We start from the raw sequence: 25185 nt of genomic DNA, 5'->3' as shown, positions 1-25185 counted from the left end.
GGGAGAGAGAAGCTGAGAGCACTGGAGCTTGAGTGCATTCTTACGCACTGAGCGCATTGCTAGTGAGCGAAAAAGCTTTGAGTGCTTTTCGGTTGGCGGAGCGGAGGTGTGCCTCTCACTTAGCAATGCGCTCGCATCAACATTCTCCCCCCCTTGCAATATCGGGATTGCAACGAAACAACTAGTACGCACGTGCCGGACAGAATCCAGCCCAGCGTGGAATTCTGCGCCATAGGCAGTCCGCCTTGGCCCGGGAGGATACCCGGTAGCACGACATCAGGGTAAACATCAGCCCCCAAGACTGCCGAGATCGATGCCGAGCGGAACCAGTCCTAGTCAGCCAACACGAGGTTACTGAAAGAACTGGGCCCGGCTGGAGTGACAGTCCTGGTGGGCGTCGTTGTATGGAGCAGCGGATCAGTTTTGAAGACGACCTCCCGGCTCATGGGTGACGTCTTGGGCGCAACGTTGCCGTGCACACTCCTTCTGCGCCCACGCGAGTGATGGAGAGGCCCATGGCCACTGCCATCGACTCGCTGATGCGGCTTACAGGACAGCACGGATCAATGAGCACTCGCGCCTCGAAGGCCGTCTTCCCCGTGGCTAGCCAGACCGCCGCGGTGGGGAGAATACTGACTCCCTTGCACTGGAGTAGTGCCGTCAATGACAAGGCGGGGCTAGGCACGGGCCTGGTTATGCCTTTATTGGCATAAAGGCCTCGCACCATAAAAACGCAAATCTGCTTGCATAGTTCTCCTGATTTTTCATAGCCATCGTCCACAAAACCTTCCACTTCGTCATGGTGGGAATTATATTTTCCGTATTGACATCTCTTCAAACAATAATACGGCATTCTTATTGTTGTCATCCATTTTTGAAAATATTTCTTTCAATGCATTAAGTGGTTATTCAGACCCGGAGTCATATTTTTGATTGGCGCCCATCTCAATAACGATGATTTCGATGGAAGATTCAATTCCAGATCATCCCTCATAAATGAATACGCCTTAGCTGAATAAAAATTAATCCTTTGAGCTATTAGTCTTTCTTTATCTTGCCACTTTTTTGTATTGCTCTTTATCAACATCTTGCAGAATGTGTTTGAATTCTCTGATAATCCTTTCTTGTCGAGAATTCCAAATAGATTGCTGTCATTTTTTTTATATTTTAAATATTTCAGTTTTCTTACTTTTTCATTTCTTAATTTCATTTGTAGCAGCCTTATTTTTTTCGTATACATATTATTCTTTTTTTCTCTTTATTCAGTTTTTCAATAGTTGACCAGTATTTGTTCCTATAATGCATTTCGTTTTGCTCTTTTCTTAGGCAATTGTCGCAAAAGTTATTATCATTATTTTGTTTTGTTTTCATATATTGGGCTCTCTGCCATTTCCACACAATCAATGCTTGTGGGCTCCGGTGCCTTATGTGTACTTTGAACAATTGAAATTGGTTCAATCTCTTCGCAAAATGAAAACACATCAGTGCTCTCTGTGAACAAACAAGTATTTAAATTTAGCATCGGCTCATCTACTAAACGCAGAGTCGGCAAAGCCCCTGCTTTTAATTTTTTACCCCCTAAATACTTCGACTCAAAATGTATGTTACATATTACCGCCCTGTCAATATTGACTCCCTTCTCCAATTTACATATCGAAACCCATTCGCGACGGAGACTTTCATTTTTCGGGAAGCGGAACAAACGGACAGGAAAGTGCTCTGAGCTATCCATATAGCTTCGCTGGCTTGAATCAATTCTGCAAGTCAACCCACTTTTCCTGACATCTTTTTTTATTACATTAGCCATTTTAATATTTTATAAATTAAAAAAATGCAAGCAATTTATCTCTCTAAAAATCGACGCAAGTCTTACCACACGCAGACAAATTAGAAAGAACAAGAAAAGCGCGGTTGAATAATGCAAAAGAAAATAGACAAAAAAAAAAAAACAACAAATTGGCGCGTGCCAATCTCTTTGTTTTCCATATACATGTGTACATACATATTTGCATATACATATGCATGTCACACAAGCTTATGGTAAATTATTAAGAAGAAAAGCGCGGTCAAAATAGCGGAAAAGACAATTTGTCAAATCAAAACAAAACAGATCAAACTGTCGACAAACAAAAATAACAACAACTCTTGCAATGTGTATAGTATACTTTGTATACACTGTATACACATGCACACGGGCAAGCTACACACGCATACCACCCACCCCACCTAAATTCTAGACAGTTTGGCATTTAGAACTATGTATATAACATTTCTGAAATTAATAATAATTATTATAATTTTAACAAGAAAGTTACAGTCGAGTGTGCTCGACTGTGAGATACCCGCTACCCATTTTGAATAAAAGCAATATATTTTGCGGTATTATTCTCAAAACATACCAATTATACTACAAAAATACTAAAAAAAATATATATTTTGGGGTATTATTATTAAAATATACCAAATATACTAAAACACTTAAAAATATACCAATTGGTATATTTGGTATATCGATATAGTACCGCATTCAAAATATACCCCTAGTAAGTAGGCGTTTTTGCCCATACAAAAGTATTTCTTTAATAACTTCGACAATTTTTATCTGATCGCAACCAAATTTTCAGGAATCATAAATACTATACTTATTATTGTATATACCAATTCTAGCTTTACAATTACGCTTGTTATTCGATTTTTTGATTTACGGGGGCGGAAGTGGGCGTGGCAAAAATTTGAAACAAACTTGATCTGCGTGCAAACATAACAAATGCTGTCGAAAAATTATGGCTCTATCTTTTATAGTCTCTGAGATCTACATAGGTGTTCATACGGACGGACGGACAGACACACAGACGGACATGGCCAGATCGTCTCGGCTGTTGACGCTGATCAAGAATATATATACTTTATAGGGTCGGAGATGCCTCCTTCTACCTGTTACATACATTTCCTGCCGGCACAAAGTTATAATACCCTTCTACCCTATGGGTAACGGGTATAAAAATGTTATAAATATATTAGTGGCAGAAAATAATTCGTAATTAAGTTTGGCACAGTGCATACATACATAGATGTCCAAGATATACATTGTTTGTGGGGCGCTGAAAAGTGTCCAAAATGTTTTGCTTCCCGAAAAATAAAACACTCGCGTTTTTATCACTATATATATATTTGGTTTATTGAAAACTTTTCGGGTTGTTATGTCGCACAGAAAAGGGGGTGATTGTAACGATTTGAACTAGCCGTCGTTTGAAAACTAACTAATAGAAAAAAGCCGACGGCATTTCGGCGATCTATGCTGAGCGCGGCTCAGCGGTGGTGAGTTGTGGGAGAGAGAAGCTGAGAGCACTGGAGCTTGAGTGCATTCTTACGCACTGAGCGCATTGCTAGTGAGCGAAAAAGCTTTGAGTGCTTTTCGGTTGGCGGAGCGGAGGTGTGCCTCTCACTTAGCAATGCGCTCGCATCAACATTCTCCCCCCCTTGCAATATTGGGATTGCAACGAAACAACTAGTAGCACGTGCCGGACAGAATCCAGCCCAGCGTGGAATTCTGCGCCATAGGCAGTCCGCCTTGGCCCGGGAGGATACCCGGTAGCACGACATCAGGGTAAACATCAGCCCCCAAGACTGCCGAGATCGATGCCGAGCGGAACCAGTCCTAGTCAGCCAACACGAGGTTACTGAAAGAACTGGGCCCGGCTGGAGTGACAGTCCTGGTGGGCGTCGTTGTATGGAGCAGCGGATCAGTTTTGAAGACGACCTCCCGGCTCATGGGTGACGTCTTGGAGCGCAACGTTGCCGTGCACACTCCTTCTGCGCCCACGCGAGTGATGGAGAGGCCCATGGCCACTGCCATAGTATTTTTGCATTGCAATGGTAAAAACATCGATATGCCAAAAGATCTTTACATTATTATCGATTTTACTAGTGTTATACCATCACCATCTGGGTATTTCACAATTTTCAAAACGATCCTGTGACAGTTGAAATGCCAAAAGTTTATAAGCAAAAACCGCGACATGCTTGGTTGGAAGACCCACCACTTAAGGATTGGCTAACTTTGGATACAGCTGATGATCAAAAATGCTTTTGCAAATATTCCAAATCCAGCATTAATGCGAAGCTTTTGGATTTGCACGCGCATGCCAAGACAAATAAGCACAAGTCTTCGTCATCTGCGTTTTCACAGACGAACAAAATAACGTTCGTTCCATCTGTCTCTCCAAAAACCTGCCGGCAAGAGGCGGCATTGTCTTTGTATGTTGCGGCGCATTCATCGGTGAGCCCAATTGACCATTTGGGATTGTTGTGAGGGACAAATTTTCAGGATGGCGGTGCTATAAAGCTTCAAAGTGCACCAGTATAATAACAAATATTTGGGCTCCAAGCTTTAAATCAGCTTGTTGCTTGATGCAAGTACTGATATAAGTGTCTGCAAGACCCTTGGTAAGTTAAAATGCTAATCATCCTAAAACACAATTAAATATAGGTCTTGGTATAAACTATTTTAGTTCAACACGGAGCATCATGGTTTCCACATTTTTATCCCTGGTTCCGCTCGAGGAGGGCGACGCGAAAACGATTGCGAACACCCTCTGCCAGGAACTTAACAACTTTAAATGAAACCTTGGGAATTTGATTGGAATCGGCACGGACAACGCAAGTGTTATGGTTGGTTCAAAGCAAAGTGTGTACACGGAGTTGAAAAAGAGTTCCTTCCCTAATTTTAATTAAGTGTGTATGCCATTCACTACAACTGGCTGTCAACAGTACATGTAAACATTTTTACGCGAGGCCTTAGAATATATTGTTTACGAAACCTATAATTGGTTTTCAAAAGCGCGAAAAGGCAATCAGATTACAAAAAAATATATCAGCTTATTAATGCAGAAGAGGTAAAACGACCTATGTACGTGTTTGTATTGTTTGACTTTAACCTGTTTGTCTATTAACATGTGCTTGTCTCTAGTCTGTGTAATGTGGTATTGTTCTCTATGTTTGTATATTTATTTTCTGGTATACAGTGTTGCCAACTTGGCTATTTTCTAGCCAGATTTGGCTATTTTGCATGACCTAAAACTAGAAACCACTCAATTTTGCAGGAGCCTGTTATGTTGGCTATTTCACAAAAAAAATTTTCTCTTTTAAATAATTTGTAAGGCGCTAGCCTGGCGGGACACATGCGCACCCATGCCGAGGACAAGCCGTATAAATGCGATCAATGCGTACGCAGCTATGCGTCCTTCGATCATCTGCGTCGCCACAAAGTGACGCACACCGGGGAGCGGCCGTATGCGGTCCGGCAACATAAAATCAGGGCGAAAAGCCCTTCAAGTGCGACAAATGCATGAAGGCATTCCCAACCAAGAAAGGCCTCAGTATCCATATGCGTGTCCCTAATAAGGAGGCGCCCGTCACTGCCACCATCATCAGCAGCGTCGGCGGCGGCGCGGCCAATAGCTCAGCACAGTCCCAATCGCAAGATGTAACATCTGTGAACGCTTCTATCTGACCACCTCTAGCCTGGCGGCACACATGCGCACCCATGCTCAGCACAGTCCCAATCGCAATTGTCGCCGTCGCAGCAACAGCAATCGGAACGGTTAACGAGGGTCGCTAGACGTCGCACGGTGATGAGCGGAAGCACAATGCCCGATGTCAGTGATCAGCAGGTGTCCACACCCACACAAAGATAAAATAATTTCAACAATAATAAGTGAAATTACAAGGAAAACTTTCGCTGTCAAATCTTTCGAATTTCCACATTTAAAAATATCAAAATGTACTTTACTTATTCTATGTGAATATTAAGTTTGCCGCAGGGCATGAATATCCAAAATGGAAAATGCGGTGCCAGCCGATTAGAACTAAACTTAACAGCAATTTGCCGATTGATGTTTGTTGATTCTTGTACATAAGGTTTTCATAAGATGGAAGTGTTTTGGCTTCATGGTGGCTTCTATATATATATAGTCGTACATATAGCATTATTCGAGCTGCTCCTTTTGTTGATCAACGGCACAAACTTTGCGGGAATGCGAACGTTTGTGGGCAATCAAATTGCTGGAGTAGCGGAAGCTGCGTCCACAGCTGTCGCAGGTATGCGGCTTTTCGCCCGTCTGCGTCAGCATGTGCTTCTTGTAGCCGGACTTCTGTGTTAAACCCTTTCCGCATATGTCGCAGGTGAAGGGCTTGACACCGGTGTGGCTCAAGAGATGGGAGCGCAGCGAAGAGGCCTGACGATACGTTTTGCCGCACGTGCGACATTTGTTGGGATTGTGAAGCGTTGCATGGCCATCGTTTGCGTTGCGTGTCTTGAATGAATCGCCGCAAATGTTGCACACATGGGGACGATCCTCGCCATGCAATTGCATGTGATATTTAAAGGAGTTACTCGTGCTCAGCTGCTTGCTGCACATCTACAAAAACAAGTAAGAAAGTTACAGTCGAGTGTGCTCGACTGTGAGATACTTACCCATTTTTAATAAAGGCAAAAATTGCGGTATCATTTTCAAAATATACCGAAAATACTAAAATATATTTTTGGGGTATTATTATTAATATATACCAAATATACTAAAACACTTAAAAATATACCAAATGGTATATTTGGTATATCGATATAGTACCGCATTCAAAATATACCATAGACGACACAATATACCAGATTGTCGGCCAAAGCAAATTAGACCCTAGTAAGTAGGCGTTTTTGCCCATACAAAAGTATTTCTTTAATAACTTCGGCATTTTTATCTGATCGCAACCAAATTTTCAGGAATCATAAATACTATACTTATTATTGTATATACCAATTCTAGCTTTACAATTACGCTTGTTATTCGATTTTTTGATTTACGGGGGCGGAAGTGGGCGTGACAAAAATTTGAAACAAACTTGATCTGCGTGCAAACATAACAAATGCTGTCGAAAAAATTATGGCTCTATCTTTTATAGTCTCTGAGATCTACATAGGTGTTCATATACGGACGGACAGACACACAGACGGACATGGCCAGATCGTCTCGGCTGTTGACGCTGATCAAGAATATATACTTTATAGGGTCGGAGATGCCTCCTTCTACCTGTTACATACATTTCTTGTCGGCACAAAGTTATAATACCCTTCTACCTATGGGTAGCGGGTATAAAATGTTATAAATATATTAGTGGCAGAAAATAATTCGTAATTAAGTTTGGCACAGTGCATACATATATACATAGATGTCCAAGATATACATATACTTACATAGAGGACAATGCAACATTGAATAAAATCGTCAAAAAGAATAGTCCCACGACCAAATCGATCGAATTTACGTAAAAGAACTTCAACAAGGTGGTCGGAAAGACGATAACCAAATGATGTAGCGCAGTCTTTAGTTCATGTTTATCAATATTTCCGGAATTGTCTCTGCCAAATGACCGAAAACAATTTTGCCAATCGGTTACATATTTCCAAAGTGCTCCAAAATCTTGAAATGAAACTGTTCCTCGGTTTTCGCGATCAAACATTCAATCATCAAGCGGACTGTTTCGGGCAAAATTTTGCGACGCCCACTTCCGCCCAAAGCTAAAAGTTTTGGTATGTACTATAATTACTATAGTACCTGGTTGCGATCAGATAAAATTGTGGAAGTTATTAAAGAAATACTTTTGTATGGACAAAACGCCTACTTAGCTGCTTTGGCCGACAATCTGGTACATTGTGCCGTCTATGGTATATTTTTTTAATGGTGTACTATATTGATATACCAAACATACCATTTGGTATATTTTCAGTATTTTTTTAGTAATTTCGGTATATTTTGAAAATAATACCGCAATATTTTGCCTTTATTAAAAATGGGTAGCGGGTATCTCACAGTCGAGCACACTCGACTGTAAACTAACAGCCGATGTGAATAAACATTGTGCCACTGGCAACACGCCGCTCATAGTTGAAGCATAGCTGAAGCATGGCCGCCAACGTTAAGGATCACAATAAGAACGGACATACACCGCGGATGGCAAAAATTTGAAACAAACTTGATCTACATACGTACAAACATAACAAAGCCTGTCGAAAAAAAATATTCATACACACAGACGGACATGGCTAGATCGTCTTGGCTGTTGACGCTGGTCAAGAATATTTATACACTTTATAGGGTCGGAGATGCCTCCTTCTACCTGTTACATACATTTTGCTGCCGGCACAAAGTTATAATACCCTTCTACTCTATGGGTAGCGGATATAAAAATAAGTGAAGGTTATTCTTAAAGCTTTTGGTTAGCACTATATTAAAAGCTAAGATTGATTTTAGCAACTTTTTCTGTTTTATGATAAAATATATAAATTCGTTCATTTTTTGGTTTGCATACGAATTTGTTAATTTTTGCAATTATCAGAAAAGAAAATAAAACAGGAAAAAAAATTCAAAATCACTCGTAGCTTGTAGACTTCTTTTGGCATCGTCAATTTGTTTTAGTGCAAGCGAATTTCACAATGTTAGTGATGCAAGACGCTCCAATTTAGGTGCAAACTTTTGAGGGAAGTTATTCGATCCAAGTAAATATCGATATTTTGTCGATAGAAATACATTTTTAACAGCTGTTAAATTCAATTTAAACATTACTAAAATTTGAGTAAAAGTAAACTAAAAAAAAAGCTGCTTAAATTTGGTCAAAAATCAGAATTCCCGCTGCCCGATGTTTTCATATTTTTCACGCAAAAAGCGGAAATGACTGCCTCATCGCCAGTCGAAGCTATCGCGACCAGCGTTGCCACTTTAGCTATTTGCCCGCTAGATTTGACGGTTTTTAAAAGCAAAATGCGGGATAAATTGAAAACTACTTTAGTTTCTTAAAACATGTGGTAACTTTGTGTATTTTTATGTTTCACGATGCCACACTTTAAAACCTTGCAGTATTTTTGCATTGCAATGGTAAAAAACATCGATATGCCAAAAGATCTTTACATTATTATCGATTTTTACTAGTGTTATACCATCACCATCTGGGTATTTCACAATTTTCAAAACGATCCTGTGACAGTTGAAATGCCAAAAGTTTATAAGCAAAAACCGCGACATGCTTGGTTGGAAGACCCACCACTTAAGGATTGGCTAACTTTGGATACAGCTGATGATCAAAAATGCTTTTGCAAATATTCCAAATCCAGCATTAATGCGAAGCTTTTGGATTTGCACGCGCATGCCAAGACAAATAAGCACAAGTCTTCGTCATCTGCGTTTTCACAGACGAACAAAATAACGTTCGTTCAATCTGTCTCTCAAAAACCTGCCGGCAAGAGGCGGCATTGTCTTTAACATGTTGCGGCGCATTCATCGGTGAGCCCAATTGACCATTTGGGATTGTTGTGAGGGACAAATTTTCAGGATGGCGGTGCTATAAAGCTTCAAAGTGCACCAGTATAATAACAAATATTTGGGCTCCAAGCTTTAAATCAGCTTGTTGCTTGATGCAAGTACTGATATAAGTGTCTGCAAGACCCTTGGTAAGTTAAAATGCTAATCATCCTAAAACACAATTAAATATAGGTCTTGGTATAAACTATTTTAGTTCAACACGGAGCATCATGGTTTCCACATTTTTATCCCTGGTTCCGCTCGAGGAGGGCGACGCGAAAACGATTGCGAACACCCTCTGCCAGGAACTTAACAACTTTAAATGAAACCTTGGGAATTTGATTGGAATCGGCACGGACAACGCAAGTGTTATGGTTGGTTCAAAGCAAAGTGTGTACACGGAGTTGAAAAAAAGAGTTCCTTCCCTAATTTTAATTAAGTGTGTATGCCATTCACTACAACTGGCTGTCAACAGTACATGTAAACATTTTTTACGCGAGGCCTTAGAATATATTGTTTACGAAACCTATAATTGGTTTTCAAAAAGCGCGAAAAGGCAATCAGATTACAAAAAAATATATCAGCTTATTAATGCAGAAGAGGTAAAACGACCTATGTACGTGTTTGTATTGTTTGACTTTAACCTGTTTGTCTATTAACATGTGCTTGTCTCTAGTCTGTGTAATGTGGTATTGTTCTCTATGTTTGTATATTTATTTTCTGGTATAGAGTGTTGCCAACTTGGCTATTTTCTAGCCAGATTTGGCTATTTTGCATGACCTAAAACTAGAAACCACTCAATTTTGCAGGAGCCTGTTATGTTGGCTATTTCACAAAAAAAATTTGCTATTTTTTGCTATTTTAAATAATTTGTAAGGCGCTAGCCTGGCGGGACACATGCGCACCCATGCCGAGGACAAGCCGTATAAATGCGATCAATGCGGACGCAGCTATGCGGCCTTCGATCATCTGCGTCGCCACAAAGTGACGCACACCGGGGAGCGGCCGTATGCGGTCCGGCAACTTAACCTGTTTGTCTATTAACATGTGCTTGTCTCTAGTCTGTGTAATGTGGTATTGTTCTCTATGTTTGTATATTTATTTTCTGGTATACAGTGTTGCCAACTTGGCTATTTTCTAGCCAGATTTGGCTATTTTGCATGACCTAAAACTAGAAACCACTCAATTTTGCAGGAGCCTGTTATGTTGGCTATTTCACAAAAAAATTTTCTATTTTTGCTATTTTAAATAATTTGTAAGGCGCTAGCCTGGCGGGACACATGCGCACCCATGCCGAGGACAAGCCGTATAAATGCGATCAATGCGGACGCAGCTATGCGGCCTTCGATCATCTGCGTCGCCACAAAGTGACGCACACCGGGAGCGGCCGTATGCGGTCCGGCAACATAAAATCAGTCATTCGGGCGAAAAGCCCTTCAAGTGCGACAAATGCATGAAGGCATTCCCAACCAAGAAAGGCCTCAGTATCCATATGCGTGTCCATAATAAGGAGGCGCCCGTCACTGCCACCATCATCAGCAGCGTCGGCGGCGGCGGCACAACCAATAGCTCAGCACAGTCCCAATCGCAAGATCAGTGTAACATCTGTGAACGCTTCTATCTGACCACCTCTAGCCTGGCGGCACACATGCGCACCCATGCTCAGCACAGTCCCAATCGCAATTGTCGCCGTCGCAGCAACAGCAATCGGAACGGTTAACGACGGTCGCTAGACGTCGCACGGTGATGAGCGGAAGCACAATGCCCGATGTCAGTGATCAGCAGGTGTCCACACCCACACAAAGATAAAATAATTTCAACAATAATAAGTGAAATTACAAGGAAAACTTTCGCTGTCAAATCTTTCGAATTTCCACATTTAAAAAATATCAAAATGTACTTTACTTATTCTATGTGAATATTAAGTTTGCCGCAGGGCATGAATATCCAAAATGGAAAATGCGGTGCCAGCCGATTAGAACTAAACTTAACAGCAATTTGCCGATTGATGTTTGTTGATTCTTGTACATAAGGTTTTCATAAGATGGAAGTGTTTTGGCTTCATGGTGGCTTCTATATATATATAGTCGTACATATAGCATTATTCGAGCTGCTCCTTTTGTTGATCAACGGCACAAACTTTGCGGGAATGCGAACGTTTGTGGGCAATCAAATTGCTGGAGTAGCGGAAGCTGCGTCCACAGCTGTCGCAGGTATGCGGCTTTTCGCCCGTCTGCGTCAGCATGTGCTTCTTGTAGCCGGACTTCTGTGTTAAACCCTTTCCGCATATGTCGCAGGTGAAGGGCTTGACACCGGTGTGGCTCAAGAGATGGGAGCGCAGCGAAGAGGCCTGACGATACGTTTTGCCGCACGTGCGACATTTGTTGGGATTGTGAAGCGTTGCATGGCCATCGTTTGCGTTGCGTGTCTTGAATGAATCGCCGCAAATGTTGCACACATGGGGACGATCCTCGCCATGCAATTGCATGTGATATTTAAAGGAGTTACTCGTGCTCAGCTGCTTGCTGCACATCTACAAAAAAAAGCAAGAAAGTTACAGTCGAGTGTGCTCGACTGTGAGATACCCCCATTTTTAATAAAGGCAAAAAATTGCGGTATCATTTTCAAAATATACCGAAAATACTAAAAATATATTTTGGGGTATTATTATTAATATATACCAAATATACTAAAACACTTAAAAATATACCAAATGGTATATTTGGTATATCGATATAGTACCGCATTCAAAATATACCATAGACGACACAATATACCAGATTGTCGGCCAAAGCAAATTAGACCCCTAGTAAGTAGGCGTTTTTGCCCATACAAAAGTATTTCTTTAATAACTTCGGCATTTTTTATCTGATCGCAACCAAATTTTCAGGAATCATAAATACTATACTTATTATTGTATATACCAATTCTAGCTTTACAATTACGCTTGTTATTCGATTTTTTGATTTACGGGGGCGGAAGTGGGCGTGACAAAAATTTGAAACAAACTTGATCTGCGTGCAAACATAACAAATGCTGTCGAAAAAAATTATGGCTCTATCTTTTATAGTCTCTGAGATCTACATAGGTGTTCATACGGACGGACGGACAGACACACAGACGGACATGGCCAGATCGTCTCGGCTGTTGACGCTGATCAAGAATATATATACTTTATAGGGTCGGAGATGCCTCCTTCTACCTGTTACATACATTTCTTGTCGGCACAAAGTTATAATACCCTTCTACCCTATGGGTAGCGGGTATAAAAATGTTATAAATATATTAGTGGCAGAAAATAATTCGTAATTAAGTTTGGCACAGTGCATACATATATACATAGATGTCCAAGATATACATATACTTACATAGAGGACAATGCAACATTGAATAAAATCGTCAAAAAGAATAGTCCCACGACCAAATCGATCGAATTTACGTAAAAGAACTTCAACAAGGTGGTCGGAAAGACGATAACCAAATGATGTAAGCGCAGTCTTTAGTTCATGTTTATCAATATTTCCGGAATTGTCTCTGCCAAATGACCGAAAACAATTTTGCCAATCGGTTACATATTTCCAAAGTGCTCCAAAATCTTGAAATGAAACTGTTCCTCGGTTTTCGCGATCAAACATTCCAATCATCAAGCGGACTGTTTCGGGCAAAATTTTGCCAAGCCCACTTCCGCCCACGCAAATCAAAAAAATCGAATAACAAGCGTAATTTTAAAGCTAGAGTTTTGGTATGTACTATAATTTCTATAGTAGCTGGTTGCGATCACATAAAAATTGTGGAAGTTATTAAAGAAATACTTTTGTATGGACAAAAACGCCTACTTAGCTGCTTTGGCCGACAATCTGGTACATTGTGCCGTCTATGGTATATTTTTTTAATGGTGTACTTTATTGATATACCAAACATACCATTTGGTATATTTTCAGTATTTTTAGTAATTTCGGTATATTTTGAAAATAATACCGCAATATTTTGCCTTTATTAAAAATGGGTAGCGGGTATCTCACAGTCGAGCACACTCGACTGTAACTAACAGCCGATGTGAATAAACATTGTGCCACTGGCAACACGCCGCTCATAGTTGAAGCATAGCTGAAGCATGGCCGCCAACGTTAAGGATCACAATAAGAACGGACATACACCGCGGATGGCAAAATTTGAAACAAACTTGATCTACATACGTACAAACATAACAAAGCCTGTCGAAAAAAAATATTCATACACACAGACGGACATGGCTAGATCGTCTTGGCTGTTGACGCTGGTCAAGAATATTTATACACTTTATAGGGTCGGAGATGCCTCCTTCTACCTGTTACATACATTTTGCTGCCGGCACAAAGTTATAATACCCTTCTACTCTATGGGTAGCGGATATAAAAATAAGTGAAGGTTATTCTTAAAGCTTTTGGTTAGCACTATATTAAAAGCTAAGATTGATTTTAGCAACTTTTTCTGTTTTATGATAAAATATATAAATTCGTTCATTTTTTGGTTTGCATACGAATTTGTTAATTTTTGCAATTATCAGAAAAGAAAATAAAACAGGAAAAAAATTCAAAATCACTCGTAGCTTGTAGACTTCTTTTGGCATCGTCAATTTGTTTTAGTGCAAGCGAATTTCACAATGTTAGTGATGCAAGACGCTCCAATTTAGGTGCAAACTTTTGAGGGAAGTTATTCGATCCAAGTAAATATCGATATTTTGTCGATAGAAATACATTTTTAACATTTTAGCTGTTAAATTCAATTTAAACATCACTAAAATTTGAGTAAAAGTAAACTAAAAAAAAAAAGCTGCTTAAATTTGGTCAAAAATCCAGAATTCCCGCTGCCCGATGTTTTCATATTTTTCACGCAAAAAGCGGAAATGACTGCCTCATCGCCAGTCGAAGCTATCGCGACCAGCGTTGCCACTTTAGCTATTTGCCCGCTAGATTTGACGGTTTTTAAAAGCAAAATGCGGGATAAATTGAAAACTACTTTAGTTTCTTAAAACATGTGGTAACTTTGTGTATTTTTATGTTTTACGATGCCACACTTTAAAACCTTGCAGTATTTTTGCATTGCAATGGTAAAAAACATCGATATGCCAAAAGATCTTTACATTATTATCGATTTTTACTAGTGTTATACCATCACCATCTGGGTATTTCACAATTTTCAAAACGATCCTGTGACAGTTGAAATGCCAAAAGTTTATAAGCAAAAACCGCGACATGCTTGGTTGGAAGACCCACCACTTAAGGATTGGCTAACTTTGGATACAGCTGATGATCAAAAATGCTTTTGCAAATATTCCAAATCCAGCATTAATGCGAAGCTTTTGGATTTGCACGCGCATGCCAAGACAAATAAGCACAAGTCTTCGTCATCTGCGTTTTCACAGACGAACAAAATAACGTTCGTTCCATCTGTCTCTCCAAAAACCTGCCGGCAAGAGGCGGCATTGTCTTTGTATGTTGCGGCGCATTCATCGGTGAGCCCAATTGACCATTTGGGATTGTTGTGAGGGACAAATTTTCAGGATGGCGGTGCTATAAAGCTTCAAAGTGCACCAGTATAATAACAAATATTTGGGTTCCAAGCTTTAAATCAGCTTGTTGCTTGATGCAAGTACTGATATAAGTGTCTGCAAGACCCTTGGTAAGTTAAAATGCTAATCATCCTAAAACACAATTAAATATAGGTCTTGGTATAAACTATTTTAGTTCAACACGGAGCATCATGGTTTCCACATTTTTATCCCTGGTTCCGCTCGAGGAGGGCGACGCGAAAACGATTGCGAACACCCTCTGCCAGGAACTTAACAACTTTAAATGAAACCTTGGGAATTTGATTGGAATCGGCACGGACAACGCAAGTGTTATGGTTGGTTCAAAGCAAAGTGTGTACACGGAGTTGAAAAAAAGAGTTCCTTCCCTAATTTTAATTAAGTGTGTATGCCATTCACTACAACTGGCTGTCAACAGTACATGTAAACATTTTTTACGCGAGGCCTTAGAATATATTGTTTACGAAACCTATAATTGGTTTTCAAAAAGCGCGAAAAGGCAATCAGATTACAAAAAATATATCAGCTTATTAATGCAGAAGAGGTAAAACGACCTATGTACGTGTTTGTATTGTTTGACTTTAACCTGTTTGTCTATTAACATGTGCTTGTCTCTAGTCTGTGTAATGTGGTATTGTTCTCTATGTTTGTATATTTATTTTCTGGTATACAGTGTTGCCAACTTGGCTATTTTCTAGCCAGATTTGGCTATTTTGCATGACCTAAAACTAGAAACCACTCAATTTTGCAGGAGCCTGTTATGTTGGCTATTTCACAAAAAAAATTTGCTATTTTTTGCTATTTTAAATAATTTGTAAGGCGCTAGCCTGGCGGGACACATGCGCACCCATGCCGAGGACAAGCCGTATAAATGCGATCAATGCGGACGCCGCTATGCGGCCTTCGATCATCTGCGTCGCCACAAAGTGACGCACACCGGGGAGCGGCCGTATGCGGTCCGGCAACATAAAATCAGTCATTCGGGCGAAAAGCCCTTCAAGTGCGACAAATGCATGAAGGCATTCCCAACCAAGAAAGGCCTCAGTATCCATATGCGTGTCCATAATAAGGAGGCGCCCGTCACTGCCACCATCATCAGCAGCGTCAGCGGCGGCGGCACAACCAATAGCTCAGCACAGTCCCAATCGCAAGATCAGTGTAACATCTGTGAACGCTTCTATCTGACCACCTCTAGCCTGGCGGCACACATGCGCACCCATGCTCAGCACAGTCCCAATCGCAATTGTCGCCGTCGCAGCAACAGCAATCGGAACGGTTAACGACGGTCGCTAGACGTCGCACGGTGATGAGCGGAAGCACAATGCCCGATGTCAGTGATCAGCAGGTGTCCACACCCACACAAAGATAAAATAATTTCAACAATAATAAGTGAAATTACAAGGAAAACTTTCGCTGTCAAATCTTTCGAATTTCCACATTTAAAAAATATCAAAATGTACTTTACTTATTCTATGTGAATATTAAGTTTGCCGCAGGGCATGAATATCAAAATGGAAAATGCGGTGCCAGCCGATTAGAACTAAACTTAACAGCAATTTGCCGATTGATGTTTGTTGATTCTTGTACATAAGGTTTTCATAAGATGGAAGTGTTTTGGCTTCATGGTGGCTTCTATATATATATAGTCGTACATATAGCATTATTCGAGCTGCTCCTTTTGTTGATCAACGGCACAAACTTTGCGGGAATGCGAACGTTTGTGGGCAATCAAATTGCTGGAGTAGCGGAAGCTGCGTCCACAGCTGTCGCAGGTATGCGGCTTTTCGCCCGTCTGCGTCAGCATGTGCTTCTTGTAGCCGGACTTCTGTGTTAAACCCTTTCCGCATATGTCGCAGGTGAAGGGCTTGACACCGGTGTGGCTCAAGAGATGGGAGCGCAGCGAAGAGGCCTGACGATACGTTTTGCCGCACGTGCGACATTTGTTGGGATTGTGAAGCGTTGCATGGCCATCGTTTGCGTTGCGTGTCTTGAATGAATCGCCGCAAATGTTGCACACATGGGGACGATCCTCGCCATGCAATTGCATGTGATATTTAAAGGAGTTACTCGTGCTCAGCTGCTTGCTGCACATCTACAAAAAAAACAAGTAAGAAAGTTACAGCTACCCATTTTTAATAAAGGCAAAAAATTGCGGTATCATTTTCAAAATATACCGAAAATACTAAAAATATATTTTGGGGTATTATTATTAATATATACCAAATATACTAAAACACTTAAAAATATACCAAATGGTATATTTGGTATATCGATATAGTACCGCATTCAAAATATACCATAGACGACACAATATACCAGATTGTCGGCCAAAGCAAATTAGACCCCTAGTAAGTAGGCGTTTTTGCCCATACAAAAGTATTTCTTTAATAACTTCGGCATTTTTTTATCTGATCGCAACCAAATTTATAATCATAAATACTATACTTATTATTGTATATACCAATTCTAGCTTTACAATTACGCTTGTTATTCGATTTTTTGATTTACGGGGGCGGAAGTGGGCGTGACAAAAATTTGAAACAAACTTGATCTGCGTGCAAACATAACAAATGCTGTCGAAAAAAAATTATGGCTCTATCTTTTATAGTCTCTGAGATCTACATAGGTGTTCATACGGACGGACGGACAGACACACAGACGGACATGGCCAGATCGTCTCGGCTGTTGACGCTGATCAAGAATATATATACTTTATAGGGTCGGAGATGCCTCCTTCTACCTGTTACATACATTTCTTGTCGGCACAAAGTTATAATACCCTTCTACCCTATGGGTAGCGGGTATAAAAATGTTATAAATATATTAGTGGCAGAAAATAATTCGTAATTAAGTTTGGCACAGTGCATACATATATACATAGATGTCCAAGATATACATATACTTACATAGAGGACAATGCAACATTGAATAAAATCGTCAAAAAGAATAGTCCCACGACCAAATCGATCGAATTTACGTAAAAGAACTTCAACAAGGTGGTCGGAAAGACGATAACCAAATGATGTAAGCGCAGTCTTTAGTTCATGTTTATCAATATTTCCGGAATTGTCTCTGCCAAATGACCGAAAACAATTTTGCCAATCGGTTACATATTTCCAAAGTGCTCCAAAATCTTGAAATGAAACTGTTCCTCGGTTTTCGCGATCAAACATTCCAATCATCAAGCGGACTGTTTCGGGCAAAATTTTGCCACGCCCACTTCCGCCCACGCAAATCAAAAAAATCGAATAACAAGCGTAATTTTAAAGCTAAAGTTTTGGTATGTACTATAATTACTATAGTACCTGGTTGCGATCAGATAAAAATTGTGAAAGTTATTAAAGAGATACTTTTGTATGGACAAAAACGCCTACTTAGCTGCTTTGGCCGACAATCTGGTACATTGTGCCGTCTATGGTATATTTTTTAATGGTGTACTTTATTGATATACCAAACATACCATTTGGTATATTTTCAGTATTTTTAGTAATTTCGGTATATTTTGAAAATAATACCGCAATATTTTGCCTTTAATAAAAATGGGTAGCGGGTATCTCACAGTCGAGCACACTCGACTGTAACTAACAGCCGATGTGAATAAACATTGTGCCACTGGCAACACGCCGCTCATAGTTGAAGCATAGCTGAAGCATGGCCGCCAACGTTAAGGATCACAATAAGAACGGACATACACCGCGGATGGCAAAAATTTGAAACAAACTTGATCAACATACGTACAAACATAACAAAGCCTGTCGAAAAAAAATATTCATATACACAGACGGACATGGCTAGATCGTCTTGGCTGTTGACGCTGGTCAAGAATATTTATACACTTTATAGGGTCGGAGATGCCTCCTTCTACCTGTTACATACATTTTGCTGCCGGCACAAAGTTATAATAGACTTCTTTTGGCATCGTCAATTTGTTTTAGTGCAAGCGAATTTCACAATGTTAGTGATGCAAGACGCTCCAATTTAGGTGCAAACTTTTGAGGGAAGTTATTCGATCCAAGTAAATATCGATATTTTGTCGATAGAAATACATTTTTAACATTTTAGCTGTTAAATTCAATTTAAACATCACTAAAATTTGAGTAAAAGTAAACTAAAAAAAAAAAGCTGCTTAAATTTGGTCAAAAATCCAGAATTCCCGCTGCCCGATGTTTTCATATTTTTCACGCAAAAAGCGGAAATGACTGCCTCATCGCCAGTCGAAGCTATCGCGACCAGCGTTGCCACTTTAGCTATTTGCCCGCTAGATTTGACGGTTTTTAAAAGCAAAATGCGGGATAAATTGAAAACTACTTTAGTTTCTTAAAACATGTGGTAACTTTGTGTATTTTTATGTTTTACGATGCCACACTTTAAAACCTTGCAGTATTTTTGCATTGCAATGGTAAAAAACATCGATATGCCAAAAGATCTTTACATTATTATCGATTTTACTAGTGTTATACCATCACCATCTGGGTATTTCACAATTTTCAAAACGATCCTGTGACAGTTGAAATGCCAAAAGTTTATAAGCAAAAACCGCGACATGCTTGGTTGGAAGACCCACCACTTAAGGATTGGCTAACTTTGGATACAGCTGATGATCAAAAATGCTTTTGCAAATATTCCAAATCCAGCATTAATGCGAAGCTTTTGGATTTGCACGCGCATGCCAAGACAAATAAGCACAAGTCTTCGTCATCTGCGTTTTCACAGACGAACAAAATAACGTTCGTTCCATCTGTCTCTCCAAAAACCTGCCGGCAAGAGGCGGCATTGTCTTTGTATGTTGCGGCGCATTCATCGGTGAGCCCAATTGACCATTTGGGATTGTTGTGAGGGACAAATTTTCAGGATGGCGGTGCTATAAAGCTTCAAAGTGCACCAGTATAATAACAAATATTTGGGCTCCAAGCTTTAAATCAGCTTGTTGCTTGATGCAAGTACTGATATAAGTGTCTGCAAGACCCTTGGTAAGTTAAAATGCTAATCATCCTAAAACACAATTAAATATAGGTCTTGGTATAAACTATTTTAGTTCAACACGGAGCATCATGGTTTCCACATTTTTATCCCTGGTTCCGCTCGAGGAGGGCGACGCGAAAACGATTGCGAACACCCTCTGCCAGGAACTTAACAACTTTAAATGAAACCTTGGGAATTTGATTGGAATCGGCACGGACAACGCAAGTGTTATGGTTGGTTCAAAGCAAAGTGTGTACACGGAGTTGAAAAAGAGTTCCTTCCCTAATTTTAATTAAGTGTGTATGCCATTCACTACAACTGGCTGTCAACAGTACATGTAAACATTTTTTACGCGAGGCCTTAGAATATATTGTTTACGAAACCTATAATTGGTTTTCAAAAGCGCGAAAAGGCAATCAGATTACAAAAAATATATCAGCTTATTAATGCAGAAGAGGTAAAACGACCTATGTACGTGTTTGTATTGTTTGACTTTAACCTGTTTGTCTATTAACATGTGCTTGTCTCTAGTCTGTGTAATGTGGTATTGTTCTCTATGTTTGTATATTTATTTTCTGGTATACAGTGTTGCCAACTTGGCTATTTTCTAGCCAGATTTGGCTATTTTGCATGACCTAAAACTAGAAACCACTCAATTTTGCAGGAGCCTGTTATGTTGGCTATTTCACAAAAAATATTTTCTCTTTTAAATAATTTGTAAGGCGCTAGCCTGGCGGGACACATGCGCACCCATGCCGAGGACAAGCCGTATAAATGCGATCAATGCGTACGCAGCTATGCGTCCTTCGATCATCTGCGTCGCCACAAAGTGACGCACACCGGGGAGCGGCCGTATGCGGTCCGGCAACATAAAATCAGTCATTCGGGCGAAAAGCCCTTCAAGTGCGACAAATGCATGAAGGCATTCCCAACCAAGAAAGGCCTCAGTATCCATATGCGTGTCCCTAATAAGGAGGCGCCCGTCACTGCCACCATCATCAGCAGCGTCGGCGGCGGCGGCACAACCAATAGCTCAGCACAGTCCCAATCGCAAGATCAGTGTAACATCTGTGAACGCTTCTATCTGACCACCTCTAGCCTGGCGGCACACATGCGCACCCATGCTCAGCACAGTCCCAATCGCAATTGTCGCCGTCGCAGCAACAGCAATCGGAACGGTTAACGAGGGTCGCTAGACGTCGCACGGTGATGAGCGGAAGCACAATGCCCGATGTCAGTGATCAGCAGGTGTCCACACCCACACAAAGATAAAATAATTTCAACAATAATAAGTGAAATTACAAGGAAAACTTTCGCTGTCAAATCTTTCGAATTTCCACATTTAAAAAATATCAAAATGTACTTTACTTATTCTATGTGAATATTAAGTTTGCCGCAGGGCATGAATATCCAAAATGGAAAATGCGGTGCCAGCCGATTAGAACTAAACTTAACAGCAATTTGCCGATTGATGTTTGTTGATTCTTGTACATAAGGTTTTCATAAGATGGAAGTGTTTTGGCTTCATGGTGGCTTCTATATATATATAGTCGTACATATAGCATTATTCGAGCTGCTCCTTTTGTTGATCAACGGCACAAACTTTGCGGGAATGCGAACGTTTGTGGGCAATCAAATTGCTGGAGTAGCGGAAGCTGCGTCCACAGCTGTCGCAGGTATGCGGCTTTTCGCCCGTCTGCGTCAGCATGTGCTTCTTGTAGCCGGACTTCTGTGTTAAACCCTTTCCGCATATGTCGCAGGTGAAGGGCTTGACACCGGTGTGGCTCAAGAGATGGGAGCGCAGCGAAGAGGCCTGACGATACGTTTTGCCGCACGTGCGACATTTGTTGGGATTGTGAAGCGTTGCATGGCCATCGTTTGCGTTGCGTGTCTTGAATGAATCGCCGCAAATGTTGCACACATGGGGACGATCCTCGCCATGCAATTGCATGTGATATTTAAAGGAGTTACTCGTGCTCAGCTGCTTGCTGCACATCTACAAAAAAAAAACAAGCAAGAAAGTTACAGTCGAGTGTGCTCGACTGTGAGATACCCGCTACCCATTTTTAATAAAGGCAAAAAATTGCGGTATCATTTTCAAAATATACCGAAAATACTAAAAATATATTTTGGGGTATTATTATTAATATATACCAAATATACTAAAACACTTAAAAATATACCAAATGGTATATTTGGTATATCGATATAGTACCGCATTCAAAATATACCATAGACGACACAATATACCAGATTGTCGGCCAAAGCAAATTAGACCCCTAGTAAGTAGGCGTTTTTGCCCATACAAAAGTATTTCTTTAATAACTTCGGCATTTTTATCTGATCGCAACCAAATTTTCAGGAATCATAAATACTATACTTATTATTGTATATACCAATTCTAGCTTTACAATTACGCTTGTTATTCGATTTTTTGATTTACGGGGGCGGAAGTGGGCGTGACAAAAATTTGAAACAAACTTGATCTGCGTGCAAACATAACAAATGCTGTCGAAAAAAATTATGGCTCTATCTTTTATAGTCTCTGAGATCTACATAGGTGTTCATACGGACGGACGGACAGACACACAGACGGACATGGCCAGATCGTCTCGGCTGTTGACGCTGATCAAGAATATATACTTTATAGGGTCGGAGATGCCTCCTTCTACCTGTTACATACATTTCTTGTCGGCACAAAGTTATAATACCCTTCTACCCTATGGGTAGCGGGTATAAAAATGTTATAAATATATTAGTGGCAGAAAATAATTCGTAATTAAGTTTGGCACAGTGCATACATATATACATAGATGTCCAAGATATACATATACTTACATAGAGGACAATGCAACATTGAATAAAATCGTCAAAAAGAATAGTCCCACGACCAAATCGATCGAATTTACGTAAAAGAACTTCAACAAGGTGGTCGGAAAGACGATAACCAAATGATGTAAGCGCAGTCTTTAGTTCATGTTTATCAATATTTCCGGAATTGTCTCTGCCAAATGACCGAAAACAATTTTGCCAATCGGTTACATATTTCCAAAGTGCTCCAAAATCTTGAAATGAAACTGTTCCTCGGTTTTCGCGATCAAACATTCCAATCATCAAGCGGACTGTTTCGGGCAAAATTTTGCGACGCCCACTTCCGCCCAAAGCTAAAGTTTTGGTATGTACTATAATTACTATAGTACCTGGTTGCGATCAGATAAAAATTGTGGAAGTTATTAAAGAAATACTTTTGTATGGACAAAAACGCCTACTTAGCTGCTTTGGCCGACAATCTGGTACATTGTGCCGTCTATGGTATATTTTTTTAATGGTGTACTATATTGATATACCAAACATACCATTTGGTATATTTTCAGTATTTTTTTTTAGTAATTTCGGTATATTTTGAAAATAATACCGCAATATTTTGCCTTTATTAAAAATGGGTAGCGGGTATCTCACAGTCGAGCACACTCGACTGTAACTAACAGCCGATGTGAATAAACATTGTGCCACTGGCAACACGCCGCTCATAGTTGAAGCATAGCTGAAGCATGGCCGCCAACGTTAAGGATCACAATAAGAACGGACATACACCGCGGATGGCAAAAATTTGAAACAAACTTGATCTACATACGTACAAACATAACAAAGCCTGTCGAAAAAAAATATTCATACACACAGACGGACATGGCTAGATCGTCTTGGCTGTTGACGCTGGTCAAGAATATTTATACACTTTATAGGGTCGGAGATGCCTCCTTCTACCTGTTACATACATTTTGCTGCCGGCACAAAGTTATAATACCCTTCTACTCTATGGGTAGCGGATATAAAAATAAGTGAAGGTTATTCTTAAAGCTTTTGGTTAGCACTATATTAAAAGCTAAGATTGATTTTAGCAACTTTTTCTGTTTTATGATAAAATATATAAATTCGTTCATTTTTTGGTTTGCATACGAATTTGTTAATTTTTGCAATTATCAGAAAAGAAAATAAAACAGGAAAACAATTCAAAATCACTCGTAGCTTGTAGACTTCTTTTGGCATCGTCAATTTGTTTTAGTGCAAGCGAATTTCACAATGTTAGTGATGCAAGACGCTCCAATTTAGGTGCAAACTTTTGAGGGAAGTTATTCGATCCAAGTAAATATCGATATTTTGTCGATAGAAATACATTTTTAACATTTTAGCTGTTAAATTCAATTTAAACATCACTAAAATTTGAGTAAAAGTAAACTAAAAAAAAAAAGCTGCTTAAATTTGGTCAAAAATCCAGAATTCCCGCTGCCCGATGTTTTCATATTTTTCACGCAAAAAGCGGAAATGACTGCCTCATCGCCAGTCGAAGCTATCGCGACCAGCGTTGCCACTTTAGCTATTTGCCCGCTAGATTTGACGGTTTTAAAAGCAAAATGCGGGATAAATTGAAAACTACTTTAGTTTCTTAAAACATGTGGTAACTTTGTGTATTTTTATGTTTCACGATGCCACACTTTAAAACCTTGCAGTATTTTTGCATTGCAATGGTAAAAAACATCGATATGCCAAAAGATCTTTACATTATTATCGATTTTTACTAGTGTTATACCATCACCATCTGGGTATTTCACAATTTTCAAAACGATCCTGTGACAGTTGAAATGCCAAAAGTTTATAAGCAAAACCGCGACATGCTTGGTTGGAAGACCCACCACTTAAGGATTGGCTAACTTTGGATACAGCTGATGATCAAAAATGCTTTTGCAAATATTCCAAATCCAGCATTAATGCGAAGCTTTTGGATTTGCACGCGCATGCCAAGACAAATAAGCACAAGTCTTCGTCATCTGCGTTTTCACAGACGAACAAAATAACGTTCGTTCCATCTGTCTCTCCAAAAACCTGCCGGCAAGAGGCGGCATTGTCTTTGTATGTTGCGGCGCATTCATCGGTGAGCCCAATTGACCATTTGGGATTGTTGTGAGGGACAAATTTTCAGGATGGCGGTGCTATAAAGCTTCAAAGTGCACCAGTATAATAACAAATATTTGGGCTCCAAGCTTTAAATCAGCTTGTTGCTTGATGCAAGTACTGATATAAGTGTCTGCAAGACCCTTGGTAAGTTAAAATGCTAATCATCCTAAAACACAATTAAATATAGGTCTTGGTATAAACTATTTTAGTTCAACACGGAGCATCATGGTTTCCACATTTTTATCCCTGGTTCCGCTCGAGGAGGGCGACGCGAAAACGATTGCGAACACCCTCTGCCAGGAACTTAACAACTTTAAATGAAACCTTGGGAATTTGATTGGAATCGGCACGGAC

General features: G+C 40.0%; 4 protein-coding genes across 4 annotated transcripts; 2 read left to right on the top strand and 2 right to left on the bottom strand.

Annotated features, from left to right (window-relative positions):
• Positions 1-5180: 5180 nt before the first annotated feature.
• Positions 5181-16196, top strand: LOC132797910 (zinc finger protein 135-like). Its single transcript, XM_060809662.1, has 5 exons — positions 5181-5290; positions 5484-5535; positions 10245-10361; positions 10681-11062; positions 15736-16196. Exons 1-5 carry the CDS (start codon positions 5181-5183, stop codon positions 16194-16196), a joined length of 1122 nt encoding a protein of 373 aa, XP_060665645.1.
• A 380-nt stretch (positions 16197-16576) lies between these two features.
• LOC132797909 (zinc finger protein Gfi-1b-like) lies at positions 16577-17008 on the bottom strand. The gene has a single exon (XM_060809661.1). It carries the CDS (start codon positions 17006-17008, stop codon positions 16577-16579), a length of 432 nt encoding a protein of 143 aa, XP_060665644.1.
• Positions 17009-20620: 3612 nt separating this feature from the next.
• LOC132797908 (zinc finger protein 676-like) lies at positions 20621-21061 on the top strand. The gene has a single exon (XM_060809660.1). The coding sequence runs from the start codon at positions 20621-20623 to the stop codon at positions 21059-21061; it is 441 nt and encodes a 146-aa protein (XP_060665643.1).
• Positions 21062-21442: 381 nt separating this feature from the next.
• Positions 21443-23431, bottom strand: LOC132797907 (oocyte zinc finger protein XlCOF6.1-like). Its single transcript, XM_060809659.1, has 3 exons — positions 23365-23431; positions 22618-23042; positions 21443-21874 (listed from the first exon to the last, which is right to left on the bottom strand). The coding sequence occupies exons 1-3, from the start codon at positions 23429-23431 to the stop codon at positions 21443-21445; spliced, it is 924 nt and encodes a 307-aa protein (XP_060665642.1).
• Positions 23432-25185: the final 1754 nt, after the last annotated feature.

This window comes from Drosophila nasuta, unplaced genomic scaffold (genome assembly GCF_023558535.2).
Source record: "Drosophila nasuta strain 15112-1781.00 unplaced genomic scaffold, ASM2355853v1 ctg30_pilon, whole genome shotgun sequence".
In the NCBI taxonomy this organism is placed as follows: Eukaryota; Metazoa; Arthropoda; class Insecta; order Diptera; family Drosophilidae; genus Drosophila; species Drosophila nasuta.
This window is presented reverse-complemented; position numbering and strand designations above follow the sequence as displayed.

Bases quoted from the DNA above. Each gene is read 5' to 3' on its own strand.
- LOC132797910 (XM_060809662.1), top strand. From the start codon at position 5,181: ATGCGCACCCATGCCGAGGACAAGCCGTATAAATGCGATCAATGCGTA. The intron at 5,536-10,244 runs ATGCGCACCCAT...CTGGCGGGACAC, and splicing joins CCTCTAGCCTGGCGGCACAC to ATGCGCACCCATGCCGAGGA. The intron at 10,362-10,680 runs GTCCGGCAACTT...ATGCGGACGCAG, and splicing joins CCGGGGAGCGGCCGTATGCG to CTATGCGGCCTTCGATCATC.
- LOC132797909 (XM_060809661.1), bottom strand. From the start codon at position 17,008: ATGTGCAGCAAGCAGCTGAGCACGAGTAACTCCTTTAAATATCACATG.
- LOC132797908 (XM_060809660.1), top strand. From the start codon at position 20,621: ATGCGCACCCATGCCGAGGACAAGCCGTATAAATGCGATCAATGCGTA.
- LOC132797907 (XM_060809659.1), bottom strand. From the start codon at position 23,431: ATGCTTCAGCTATGCTTCAACTATGAGCGGCGTGTTGCCAGTGGCACA. The intron at 23,043-23,364 runs GTTAGTTACAGT...CCAAAACTTTAG, and splicing joins AATGTTTATTCACATCGGCT to CTTTGGGCGGAAGTGGGCGT. The intron at 21,875-22,617 runs TTATACCCGCTA...TTTTTTTTGTAG, and splicing joins CTAATATATTTATAACATTT to ATGTGCAGCAAGCAGCTGAG.